General features: G+C 32.7%; 2 protein-coding genes across 4 annotated transcripts; one reads left to right on the top strand and one right to left on the bottom strand.

Moving 5' to 3' along the window:
- Positions 1-6,660: 6,660 nt before the first annotated feature.
- LOC142551222 (nudix hydrolase 23, chloroplastic) lies at positions 6,661-10,501 on the top strand. Of its 3 annotated transcripts, none has more exons than XM_075660339.1 (7): positions 6,664-7,128; positions 8,000-8,131; positions 8,570-8,646; positions 8,831-8,966; positions 9,043-9,183; positions 9,493-9,551; positions 10,313-10,501. In XM_075660339.1, exons 1-7 carry the CDS (start codon positions 6,838-6,840, stop codon positions 10,386-10,388), a joined length of 912 nt encoding a protein of 303 aa, XP_075516454.1. In that variant the 5' UTR covers positions 6,664-6,837; the 3' UTR covers positions 10,389-10,501. The 3 variants fall into 3 exon arrangements, with proteins under 3 accessions (XP_075516456.1, XP_075516454.1, XP_075516455.1); XM_075660340.1 differs by having other exon boundaries at positions 10,251-10,501; XM_075660341.1 differs by lacking the exon at positions 9,043-9,183 and having other exon boundaries at positions 6,661-7,128.
- A 1,111-nt stretch (positions 10,502-11,612) lies between these two features.
- Positions 11,613-12,023, bottom strand: LOC142550665 (VQ motif-containing protein 25-like). Its single transcript, XM_075659741.1, has one exon. It carries the CDS (start codon positions 12,021-12,023, stop codon positions 11,613-11,615), a length of 411 nt encoding a protein of 136 aa, XP_075515856.1.
- Positions 12,024-13,524: the final 1,501 nt, after the last annotated feature.

The following is a 13,524-nucleotide window of genomic DNA, read 5'->3' as shown; positions in this document are numbered from 1 at the left end:
AAATGATGTGAAAAATCCAATGACCACAAGCCCATTATCGATATACATTCTAGTAGGAATGTTATATGAACAATATAAGGCAGAATATTTTGCTGCTTATATTGATTCAGGTGCTGCAATCTGTACAGCAAAATGAGGAGTTTTTCGAAATAATTTGGAAGAAGAATTATCAAATATTGCTGGAAGAGATTTTTTCAGAAGAATCTTAATCTTATGCAAAGTGATTAAGATGACTGAAATCGTAATTGGAGGTGCTGGACAAACACCTTGGTATAAGGTAAAAACACCACCGATTTATTTTCATGATACATGAGCTGATATTTTGTTAGGAAATAATTTCCTACAAATGTTTAAATCATATACTCAAGAAAATGAGACTAGAAGATTAGTTTTTACAACACCTTGTAATCAAAAAATCATAGTCCAGTGACTACGAGAGGCATTTTACAGAAAATTGTCAATACAATTTCGCAGCAAGCGTGGTGATGAAGGAAAACTTCTGAACCCAAAAATGAAGGATTCTAGACGGTTGGAGAAACAATGCTCCAACTGAGAGCAGATAAATAGCTCCAACCAGAAGAAATAGAATGCCTTAAGATAGCTCTACATAAAAATGAAGTAGAGTTTGAATCTAAGATATCATTGGAAGATGTCAAGAAAAGGATAAAAAAAAATTACAATGAAGATCCCTTGGCATGGTGGGACAAAAATCAACTCAAAGATTGCCTTAAAATTAAGGAAGGAAAAGAGTATGAATTTGTCCGATGCAAACATATCCCAATGAATATAATTGATCAAAGGGATATGCATATTATAATCAAGGAACATTTGGACCTTGGTTTAGTCAAAGCAGGAATATCACCATACATTAGCCCAGGATTCCTAGTAAGAAATCATGGTGAAATAAAAAGGAACAAACCCAGATTAGTTATTAATTATCAAGAAATTAATAAGATTCTGGAGTTTGATGGGTATTTTATACCTAGCAGAGAACATCTAATCAGTTGCATACGCAATGCAAAGATATTCTCTAAATTCGATTGGAAGTCTGAATTTTACCAGATTCGAATGCAGGAAGAAAACAAGAAATTAACAGCTTTCTCTACACCACAAGGGCACTATATTTGGGAAGTATTACCAATGAGATTGGCTAATTCACCCCAGATATTTTAAAGGAAAATGGATAATCTATTTAAAGATTATTTTAAGTTTATGTTTATCTATATTGACGACGTGTTAATTGCATCTAAAAATATAAAAGAACATATTAAACATTTAGAGATTTTCTCTGATGTTTGTAAAATAAAAGGGCTGGTTCTATCAGAAAAGAAAGCAGTCATTGCCACAAGAAAAATCAAATTTCTAGGAATAGAAATCGATGAGTTTGGAATAATTTTGCAAGATCAATTTTTCAAGACGAGTTAAAAGAAAAGAAACAACTTCAAAGTTTTCTAGGAGTTGTTAATTTTGCGGGGATGTTTATCAAAAATCTAGCAAAATGCAAGAAAGTGTTCAGTCCATTACCGAAAAAAGATGCGAAATTTATATGGACGAAAGAACACACACAGGGACTTAGCCAACTAAAGGAGATTTGTAAAAATCTTCTGAAAATGGCTCTTCCTCAAGATGAAGATGATCTAATATTACATACAGATGCCAGTGATCATTGGTGGGCAGCATTTTTTAACCAAGCTCACACCAGAAGGAAAAACAGCCATGCAGATATTGCAATGGACTTTTCTCGGATGCAGAAGCCATAAGATGACATATCAACGAAAAAGAATTTTATGCAGTTAAAATGGCTTTTGAAAAATGACCACTATTTTTACTTGCAAAGAAATTCACTTTGAAAGTTAATAATACACAAGTAAAAGCTTTCTTAAAGAATATAATAGAATCTAAACATGAGAAAAGCAAGATTATTAAGATGGCAAACACTATGTCAGAATTATATTTTTGATATTGGGATAATCAAATTTCATGAAAATATTCTTGCAGATTTTTTAACAAGAGATGGACAACGGTGATATCGATGTCATTATCAAGATGCAGAGGCATTTCAGGGAACACCTTGAAATGCTTCAAAACGAGTTTAACAAGCTGGTCTTAAACGCAGAAGTTGCGGGAAGACTACAACAAGCCGGTAAGAGAATTGTATCTGATCGAATTACATGATGCTTACATGCTTATACTCCGTTATGGTCTATAATGCAAAGGTCTATCCTCCAAGGCATTGAGAAGCCACTGGTTTCCCAAATGGAGAGTTTTCGTTTACAAGACTCTATACCTAGAGCAGGGGATTCAAATACCCCTCGTACAAGTGTTAAGTTGGGATCATCTCCAGATGAGTCGGCTGAAACAAAAATTGAGACTCCAGATCCTTATCTCGAGTCCTCAAGTCAATCCTTCACCTCAGGGTTTGAAGAGAGAAAGATCAATCTTAGACCAAATACTGACGAGGGTAAATCTAAGGTTGGTACTAATGAAGCTACAATTTCTCCATTACAGGTGTACCAACAAAATTGGGAGAAATTGAAAACAAGAGTAGGCATTAACCCCATTAACCCAGCTACTATCAGGGTTGATGTTGCAGGAAAATATCATAGGGTATGGATGAAACCAAATTCATATCCAAATGATGTCAAAGCTTGGTATGAATTCAGGGCTCTTGCCTCAGTTTATACCACATCACCAAGCTTCCCAGAAATTTCAGGCCTACCAAAATGGATCCAGGAAGCTGTTCATGAAACTTGGGCAAATAACGATTGTTTGTCCAAAGGAGATATTCTGGAGCTATACTTTTTAGTACAACACCAGAACCAGCAGGAAAAGACCCTCACGAAGCCTTTCATTTTATCAAGCTAAGGAGGTCATATACAAATTTTCATAAATTTATCAAGGATCTTTCTTCAGAAGAAACACCCCTTGTTGCTTCAATAACTAAAGATGACATTTCCACCAGAAGAGCATGTGGTCTATGGGTCTGTCTTACTGAGATGGACAAAGTCAAGTTTCGGTTTAAATTTTATCATAATTCGGTAAACGGATCATTCTTGTTAAATACTATGACAGGAAAAACCACAAGTTTTGCAGAAGATCTATTCGAAAAGAAAAGAAATCTTCTATGGAATAGCAAGCTGCCGGGGAGTAAAGAAACTCGTCGGAAATTCTACAAAATGCTCATGTGGGAAGATGGTCAGAACAAATCTGCCTAGAGTGCCCGAATAAAAAAGAGCCAGAATTCGGCAAAGGGCTTCAAGCCTCGATCAGACATGAAGCATCTTGCTGAGACATGACCGAGTGGTGAAGGACCACAACCACGTTTTTCTCGGGAAAATCAAAAGTTTAAGATTTCTCGATAAAAATAAGTAGACATGTGAACTTAATCACTTTTTCTTGGGGATAAAAAAAGCAAAAGATTCTCCGACAAAAGATAGTGAGCATGTGACTCACCCACTAAATGAACAAAGAAAATTGGACTCAATTACAACTATAAATAGAGTAAATGAGAACCAGTAAAAATAAACAAGAACAAAGTCGAAACCTGAAGAAAAATGTATTATACATATTTAAATATTTCTAAAAGACGCATCAAGAGAATAAGAAAGCAGATAATGAATACTAAAGATCTCTACAAACTGTTAAAAGAAGAAAGGAATGAGATCTCAGCCTATATAATACAAACACATATCTACTGGTTATGCCAGGAGATAAGGTCAGAAGAACGAGCTATTTCTAGATTAATAATCTAGGAAGAAGAAAATTCAAGTGGGGGGATAACTCAACCACTCACTTGACCCACTCAAGAGATAATGACAACCACAGCTGGAAGGCATTAAATAAAAGTTATGTCAGGAATTGAAGTCCGAGATTCAAATCCGTAAAGGGCTTCTATAAATAAGATGGCAGAGGGAAGATGAAGACATCATTCAACCTCTTCGTTTTTCTTCAAAACATTTGTAATATTTTCTCTTTCAAGTTTATGTGAGCTGTAAGTTCAGCTACTTCTCCTCCTCTTCAGGAGGTTACTATGTAATAATATTTTTTATGTTTGAATAAAAGAACCAAGACTTTTGCCCCTCTCATGTATTAATTTCATATTGAACTATTTTACTATACACCCAGAGGTAGGAAACGAAACATGGTTGTGCTAAGTGTTGTTGAAGGAATCTTCGTCAGGAACCATATGTTGCGACTACGTGATTAGGCTGTGAGGAGCGGTCTGTAAAACCCGGTGGATATAACCCGACGACATTCCGGTCAAAGGTAAAATTGTTCAATTTATTATACGGAAGCATGATGGGCCTTTTATAAAAAAAATCGATCATTTGAGATGGATATATAGACAAGAAAACCTTGCGTAGCTGTATATTTTGGGGCTATATGCCCTCAATAATAGGCTCGATAGGTATAACAATGCCACGTACCATATGTAAAAAGGTAAAGGTATTCTTGTAAATTTTAAAATATTGGGGAGTTAAAACAAAGAATTATGGGGATAGGGAGTAAGGATAAAATTGAGAAGGGAAGTAGAGAGTTATTGAAAATTTGCCTTTAAATCATTGATGCAGTTTATATTTATATTTTTAGTTTAATTTTAAATCCGATACATACTTTTTACTAGATTTGTTCCTATCTTTTAGGATTTTTATTTAATCCACATTATTTCAAATTTTACATTTCAAATTCAATTCACATAATTATAAAGTATCTATTCATATATTTTTTATTCTTTCTCAATTATATTGCATCATATTCCAAAACTAAGATTCAAACATGAAATTATTTAATTTATTGAATTATTCTCCTACAATGAAATTTCGGGTAAGATTCAAACAAATAACTGTTAATTTTTTAATTAATGTCTTTAGTGTTTTAAATTGTTTTTCCCAAAAAAAATGTTTATTCTTTCTTTGTGCTGATTTGCCTTCCACGCTTATATTTTCATTCCTACACCGAAGGAAAAGGCTTGACTTGTGCGCGCGCGTATGCCATCTTTATGGCAACCTTTGGCCTTTCATATGGCTAGTATCGACATGTATAAATAGGGGATGTGCCAAAGCCAGAAATACACACCGAAATCCACTATCTCCTGCATTTTGCTTCTGCCCCTTCTTGCTATTCTGCTCTGCCTTGCTACAGGTCCTCGGTTTGGTTTTGATTTCTTTTACACGATAGTCATACTGTAAAAAATACATTTGTTTCGGTTAATGCTTTATCTTTACGAATCCATTTCTACGCTACTGTTGTTAGCATTCGTTTTTTCAACATTATATACATGCACCACCGCCTAAATATTCATGTTAAATATCCAAAATTCATTGTATAAATTGATGTAAGAGCTAAAATTTCATTATATAATTTACATAATGTAATATTATTATCAAATTACAGATATCCAACATTCATTCTATAAATTGAATAAGCAACATATCAAATATCCAATATCATGTTACATACGCAATGTTTGTGCCTCGATCGTTAATATATAATAAGAATCTGTCAACTAGTGACAAAAAAATGAAACTAACATTTCCCCCCAAAATATTAGCAGGATTGATTTAGTTCTGATAGAGTTTTTTCCCAAAAAATGAAACTAACTTTTGATAAAGTTTCATGTTACACAATCCCAAAAATATTATTTGTTCTGATAAATATCAATAGGATTGATCAGTTTCACGGGATGGTAGAGAAGAGGCCCAGTCCATAATCTACACGTTTTCTTTTCTGTATTATATTATATTTTTAATAATTATTTTTTGAACCCCTTTTTCTCTTGTAAAATAAGAGGCATCAGAGCTAGAAAATCAATTATAGGGGTGAAAATTGAGTTTTTTTTTTTAAAATAATTATCAAAAAATATAAATATAAATAAAGTAACGTGGGTACACAAAATAATAATTTATCGTTTGCAAGTAATTCTAACAAGGTCATAGCAAGAGAAATATTAATTTAGTACAATATATTTTTTAAAAAAACAAGTTTTTAAAATAAATCACCTAATAATAGGACCGACAATGTAAAGTATCAAAGTTTTCAATTTTTTATCCACAACATGTTTTATAGCAAATAAAAAAATATATAAATATATATATATACACGATATTATTACTTTAATTATCTTAGTTCAATTATTAACACAAAAGTTATCGCAATCTCACAAAAGATTTACTCAATACTCTATCTATTTATTATTATTATTATTATCATTATAAATATATAACTTTGAATTATGAATTTACACATATATCCTTATCATTAAATATATTTTTGTTTTTTCATATATTTATTAATAGAATATAAAATAGATTGAAGAAAAATAAAATTTAATTTCTATTTTTTGGAATGAAATTTATAGTCTATTTTTTTATAAAAAAAATATATTTTTAATTTCTACAATTATACTACACTTTTATTTTAAACATAAAACGATTAAAAAACCTCTTATTTTAACATAAATTAAATTAATTAAAAAAAGACTACACCCACGATTTGGATACATTAATATATATATCATAAAAAATTTGATGAGATGATCTCATAAATTAATTTTATGAGACAAATTTTTTATTTAAATTACTTCATATAAAATATTATTTTTTATACTAAAAATATTACTTATTATATTAAATATTAATAGGAGAGAGAGAGAGAGTTGTGTCGTCGATTGAAAATGGCTACAGGTCAGAGCCCGAGTTTGATGATTTATGGGCCATAACCCTTGTTCAATCGGATCGCCATCCCCAATTCTCATTTTGCCCCCAGTTAAATTTCTCACTCAATCTCATCTATGCTCAGTAGCTGCACCGGTAGTCAATTTAGTTAATATATTAATTAATGATAATGCTTAAAGCAATACAGATTCTTGGTTCATCTTCTTCCGGATGTTTTTCCCTTTCCCACAGGTTGAAGAAGCCCCCACATTCGAATTGTGGCGTCTCTTTCATTTCAAGAAAACCCACGAAAACCACTCTTTTTTCATTTTCACAACTGTCGGAAACGAATTTCTTGTCTTTTCAAATTCGCAAAGGTCGCAACTTTAGAGCTTTCCAGATGTCGTCCCACATACGTTCTGAGGCAAGCCCGGATGGAGTTTCATCTTCTGCATCTCTTGTGCTTCAGTCAACTGTGAGTGCTTCTTCTTTTGTTTGTTTTATGGTTTTAATTTCTTAATAAAACCATTCTTTAAAACAAATTGATGCATTAGGGCACTTTTTTATGATGAGTATATTCTTGTTTATTCAGTTGGGTACTGGTGCTTTGTTGAGTGTGCTTAAAAGGTTTACGGTGGCTGCGCATTCTAAATGGCTGCTGCCTCTTCGTAAATGCGTTGCTGAATAACCAGTCTAGATTGGATTGAGATTTTCTTCCTTGGAGATTATTTTGAACTTGAATTAGTCAATTTGCTGTGTCATTCAATCCTTAATTTTTCGAATTGCCCCTGAAGTTTTCAAATAACGATGGAATACCCTCTCCAAAAACTGACTAGGGCTATTTTTCTTTTGACATACAATCACTGATAAAACTGTGTACGTAAAGATCTTAAATCTGACCATGCGAGATAAGCTGTTATTGGATGACATTAGCTGTGTAGTTGAAGTGCTTACAATAAGTTATCCAAGAAATAATTAGTTCTTCTCTTGTTTACGGGATCTAGTATTCGTGAAGATTAGAATTTCCTTCTAAGTCTGCCAATGTATTTTCTCCCCGAGCATTTTATATTTATCATCAATAGCTGTGGTACAGATTGGTGTATAAATACTCTGATGAAACTATGGAATTTTATGTCTGTGAATAGATTTCCATCTTTTTTGTTAGGAGTATGTTTCTTTGGACGTGCTTTTCTCGCAACTTTTTTGTTGCATTCAATGTTACGTGTGTTGGATTGAATTTTACTCTTGGTCATTCTGTCAAGTGCATGTGTGGGTTGAATTCCATCTTGTGCTGATAGTCTTTCCTTAATTTTCCTTTCAATTCGTAACTTGGTATTACTTTGCAGGGCAGTAATAAGAAGATTAATTTCTGCCAGTCATGTGGTGGCCCAACAAAGCACGAGATACCTGATGGAGAGGAGAAGATGAGAGCCATTTGCACTCTGTGTGGAAAGATTGCTTATGAGAACCCGAAAATGGTGAGATTTTCAGTGATAGTCGAAAACTATTTGCAGTGATAGATGAAAACTATTTGCATTACAAGCATTTTGTGATCAGTTGATCGTGTTATTGCTTAACAAGAGGCAGCTCGTTCTTTTTCATTGGGGATTTGCTTTATTGTACATTCTCACTTTTCCTTGTACGCAGAGGAAGTTATAACCTCATTGATGTTTGAAGTGGTTATTTTTTACGGTGTTTTGCACAACCAAAATTGGTTTACTGGTGAAAAGTTCTGCAAAAAAATTGGTGTTATTTTCGGAATATTTGAATTCAACGCATATTCGTTTTGTCGGCGACGAGTGTATGATTATTTCCAAGTTTTTAGCTGTTTCAATATCTGCTTGATAGATAGATAGAAAAACTACTGCTGAGGTTCCAACAATAGTATTATATCACAGTGTGATGTGAGTGAACAGGTTGTGGGTTGCCTCATTGAGCATGAGAACAAAATACTATTATGCAAGCGAAAGATCCATCCATCATATGGTCTTTGGTAAGCATTTAATCATTTGGTATTTACCTAGAAAAATAATCATCTTAACAGTCCTATTGTTTTCTTTTTTTGTTTTCTTTTTTCATATTGATACACATTCTATTTTCTCTAAGATGGTGCTTATTCTGTATACACCATTTTTTGGTCCTCTTTTTTTTCCCCCTAATTTTGCTACAAAATACAGGACTCTTCCAGCTGGTTACATGGAAATCGGGGAGTCTGCAGCGGAAGGAGCAATTAGGGAAACGTGGGAAGAGGCAAATGCTGAAGTAGAAGTTTTATCACCATTTGCTCAGTTGGATATACCTCTTATTGGCCAAGTAAGAAGAAATATTTTAATCTAGTTTTATTAGCAGTTGGCATCTTCATTTATTCAATTCTTTTTGCATGGAACAGACTTACATTATTTTTTTAGCCAAGTTGAAGAGACCTAGCTTTTCACCGGGTCCAGAATCATCAGAATGTCAACTATTCACGATTGAGGATATTCCTTTTGATTCTTTGTCATTCTCATCTATGGTGGTCACTTTAAAATTGGTAGCTTTATATTTCAAATGCTGAGCCAATAATCTCGGGGTGCGTTTGGATGAAAGAATTTCAAATCAATTTTTAAATTCATCATATCTGTTTCGGATACTTTTGGATTTGGTGAATTTCAAATCCTTTCATTACGGTCTAAGTTTTTGTTTCAAACAATATGATGGATTCCAAATCAGATTGGAGTAATCTGAAACTCCATTTTCAAATAGTCAGGTCAAATACATATCATTCAATCCAAACGCAACCGCGGTTCATATTATTTCCTTAAACTGACTTGGGGTCTTTGTTTCTGCATCGTGGTTGTAGTATATTGAAGATAGAAAAGTTGGAAGAATGGGGTTTCACTATGGCATTATTAACAAGAGGTAATATATATTTACCAATTTAAGTGTGCGATGTGGCCTTACTTTTCCTATTGAGAGATAGTTGGGCAATAAGATCCTTTTTAGCATGCATCTCTCCTCGGGTGTTTCTTGAACCGTGTTCCCTGACTGAAGTTGAGGGGAAAGCACTGCTCTTGGTGGTTTAAAAAGTCATGCAGAATGTTGCAGCAGCCTAAGTTTTATGCTTATCGAAAAATCCAATTTTGAATTGAATTGTGTGGAGAAAGATTTTGGTAAACAATTAACAATTTTACGTCTGTTTAGAAGGATGCAGGTTGAGTATTATTGCATGAGGAAAGAGTTCTAACATCAATTTGCTCTCAAACTACTTATGCCTATTTTTTATTATGTAAACACAATCTCATCCACTGCATCACGTATTCTTTTTGTTTCATGGATTAAACCCTTGCGATAGATTCGTTCCTGCATGCAATGACAAGAATACACCAACTAATGTATTTCTCTGAGGAAGAAGAGGAAAGAAACAAGTAACTGACTGAATTGAACAGCTAGAAATGGCATTTATTTCAGTTAAAAAGCGATGAGAGAAAAATATCCATGCTATGCACTGCTTGGGTGCTGAAATATGTGTATTCATGGTTAGGAGCCTAATATCCCTTTGAAACGCGAGTCTTGTGTGTCCCTTTGTCTGGCCGGATCTAAATTTTGAATACGAATTAGGTCGTTGAAGTGATTTACATTCTCTGAAGTAAAGTCAGAATGATTTTGTTGGTTTTTGGCAGGCCTGGGACAAGTCCTTCAGATATACATGCCTACACTCTCCATCACCATTTGCGATCTTCATTTCTAGGAGAATGATATGATAACCATACGCTTACTTGTTTGTCTCTGTACCTGCTATATAGGGTTATAGCTCTCTTGCGAACCATGTATTTACTCCTTATAATGGAAAAGTTTAGAGATTTCTTTTATTATCTGACTGGATTTAATTGCTAGTATTTTTATTTTAGTCATGCATGTTTCCAAATCTACTGATATATACATTTGATATCATGTCCATGAAACCAACCAAACTGATTTAATTGTAAATTTGATGCAGTTTTTAATTTTTTAAAAATCGATTAAATCGGTTTATACAGATAGATTTTGTTTGTTTTTTTAATATTAAAAAACAAGTAAACCGCCGAATAAACCAACTTTTTAAATGAAATTCAATTTTATTTTAGGTTTTTTTATTATAAAATATGTAGTTTTTATATTTTTTTCTAGTATTTTAGTGAAAAATTTGGCCAAATGGTATGATTGGAAAAATTCCATCTATTTGGATTTGGATTGGATAATTTAGTTGGGTTTTTTCAATTTTGACAGAATGCCCACGAATCAATCAAAATCGAACTGACCGAACCAAAACGAATAGCCAATTTTTTTGTCAATTTCAGCATGCCAAAATTTTCATTTAAAGCTCATATAAATGGTTATTTTTTATTGGCATATGAATTAACCAAATTTTAGGGAAAAAATTTTGAAATTTTATATTTCAAAAAAATCTAGTATAAAATTGAATTCAACAAAAATGTATTATTGTTAAAAAAATAGTTTATTTGGTTTAGCAATTTTTTTATAAAAATAACCAAGATCGAATCGAGTAAGACAATATAATCGATTTTTATAAGAATAAAAACCAAATTTCGGAAATAAAAATAGGTAGAGTTAGTTATCTTGGCTTAATAGAAACTTTGTTTACCCCTAATTTCGCTAATGTATTATAATTTTAATTAAAATTAATGTAATTAAAGATTAATTTAGAATATTGTGTTAATATATTCTTTTGAAAGCCCCAATTAAGTTAATATAAACTGCATCTTGCTATTCTATCCAAATAACAAGGGAAAACACCACAACAATATGGAGATCAAGGAGTCGAATTGAAACTCATGAAAACACATTTTGGAGATGGGTAAAAAATTAAATCTCTGCAAGCAAGAAATTGAATAATTGTAACAATTAATATATAGTACTTACTACTGCAACCAATACTATAAATATATTATAAATAAGCTAATTAATAAATCTGATGGAATACTAATTAATGAAGGTGGTAGTTTCCAAGAATGAAGTTTGATGAAGGTCTTGCATGAAAATTCCATCAAAGTCGGCGAAATCACCTAAGAAACCACCCCCTGAGAATGAATCTGCTGCAGCACTACCTGTCCAAATCTCTTGATCTTCTCCCTTCAGCGTGTTGTTTGCATTAGGCTTTGGTGATCGGATGACAGTAGTCTTCTTTTCTGATGTGGGTTTTCCGGTTAACCTTTGGACCAGCTCCCTAAAGTTTGTAGCATCTGTCTTGATGATCTCTGGTGCAAATATGTGGATTATTCGGATTTTGGGTTTCAATTTGGATATAGTATGTGATTTCCTGTTTAACATTGGAGCCATCTGTTTTGCGCTAAATCTTTGTTTCTGATCATCATGAAGAATCACCCCCTCCATATTTGTGTTCAACTCAAGAATATTGAAATCAATTTCTAATTAACTAGTAGTGCATGGATGGTGTGTATATATATATATATATATATATATGTGTGTGTGTGTGTGTGTGTGTGTGTGTTTTTGTGAGTTTAGAAGGTATATATATATATATGTGTGTGTGTGTGTGTGTTTTTGTGAGTTTAGAAGGTGGATGGAGTAGTTGTTGTGTTATATATTTTGTTTTTTGGGGATGGATGGATATATGTGTGCATGCCAGGTGGAATATAATTTAATTTACAAAAAGGGTTTGTTTCATTTATCTGTATATGATATGATGAGACAACAACTGGAAATTTATAATTAAGAAATAGAAAAACTAAGTACTTTGTCTGTTGAGGCAAGGAGTGGATGAATCCATCTGACATATTATATAACAATTCAATGGTCCCCCAAATCTCTGATATATATATTCTTCACAATCATATAGATTCTTCACTCTCCCGTGCATCTTTTTAATCATTTATTAACATATTTTATAAAGATGGGAACTTGACCTTAATTAAAACTCAAAAATTAGATTAAAAAGAGATAGTTGTCCAATTTTATATATACAACTCTTAATTATTTAATTTAGTAGTCGATGTTAGATATTTAGTACATCTATATCATGTTCAAGAATGAATATATGGAATATGAAAGTAATTTTAACTAGAAGTGTTCTGCATTTTAGCGAAAATTCCATTGGCGAGGATGAAATGTAGTTGGGTTATTTGCTTACTTGTGGAGCTATCAAATCAAAATCCCATCCAAAAATGAAAAATTTCGCAGTGAACTTATATATATATTGTAAATTAATTAATTTGTTATTTTTAGTTGAACGAGTCAGCCAATTTTGATTAAATATTTAAGCAAGCCAAGAGATGAGCACGTGGATGTCAGAGAAGCGTATCATGATTCAGCCCGTCAGCATCTCACACCATGCTCGTGCGCCGGCTGGGCCGACCCACCCAAACACGGGGTGACGCCATGTGGCGAAGGACTGCGCCAAGGCTAGACTGTTTCAACACATATATGCCCCTAGTTTCCTTTTTAAATACAAATATTTCTAATCCGAGTTTAATTTATTTCTTCTCTTATATTTATGAATAGAGAAATTATATGTTAATATGAAATTACTTTATTTGTTAACCATTATAAATAAGATCTTTTGTGAGATGTTTTCACTCATTTATTTTTGTGAGACATGTTGAAGGATCGGTTCTAATATCTGTGAATGTGCTTCAACTACAATATTCTTGATGAGCTTTAATAGCTCGTGTTCTAAGAATGTAAACACCGATAAATTAGATCGAGTTTGGTTTTAAAATAAGCAAAAAATACTTGAAATAATCATTCGTTAAGAAAGTTGACTAATTTGAAAGCATTTTAACTTGTGTAAAATGAATATCTGAAATAAGAGAGCTCAGTTCTTGCATGTATCAGTTCAGTTATGGTGAGAACTGAACTGATAACAGACTGAACT

Source organism: Primulina tabacum, chromosome 7 (genome assembly GCF_025594145.1).
Source record: "Primulina tabacum isolate GXHZ01 chromosome 7, ASM2559414v2, whole genome shotgun sequence".
Taxonomy (NCBI): Eukaryota; Viridiplantae; Streptophyta; class Magnoliopsida; order Lamiales; family Gesneriaceae; genus Primulina; species Primulina tabacum.
The sequence above is the reverse complement of the archived record's forward strand: the minus strand, read 5'-3'. Positions and strand labels throughout refer to the sequence as shown.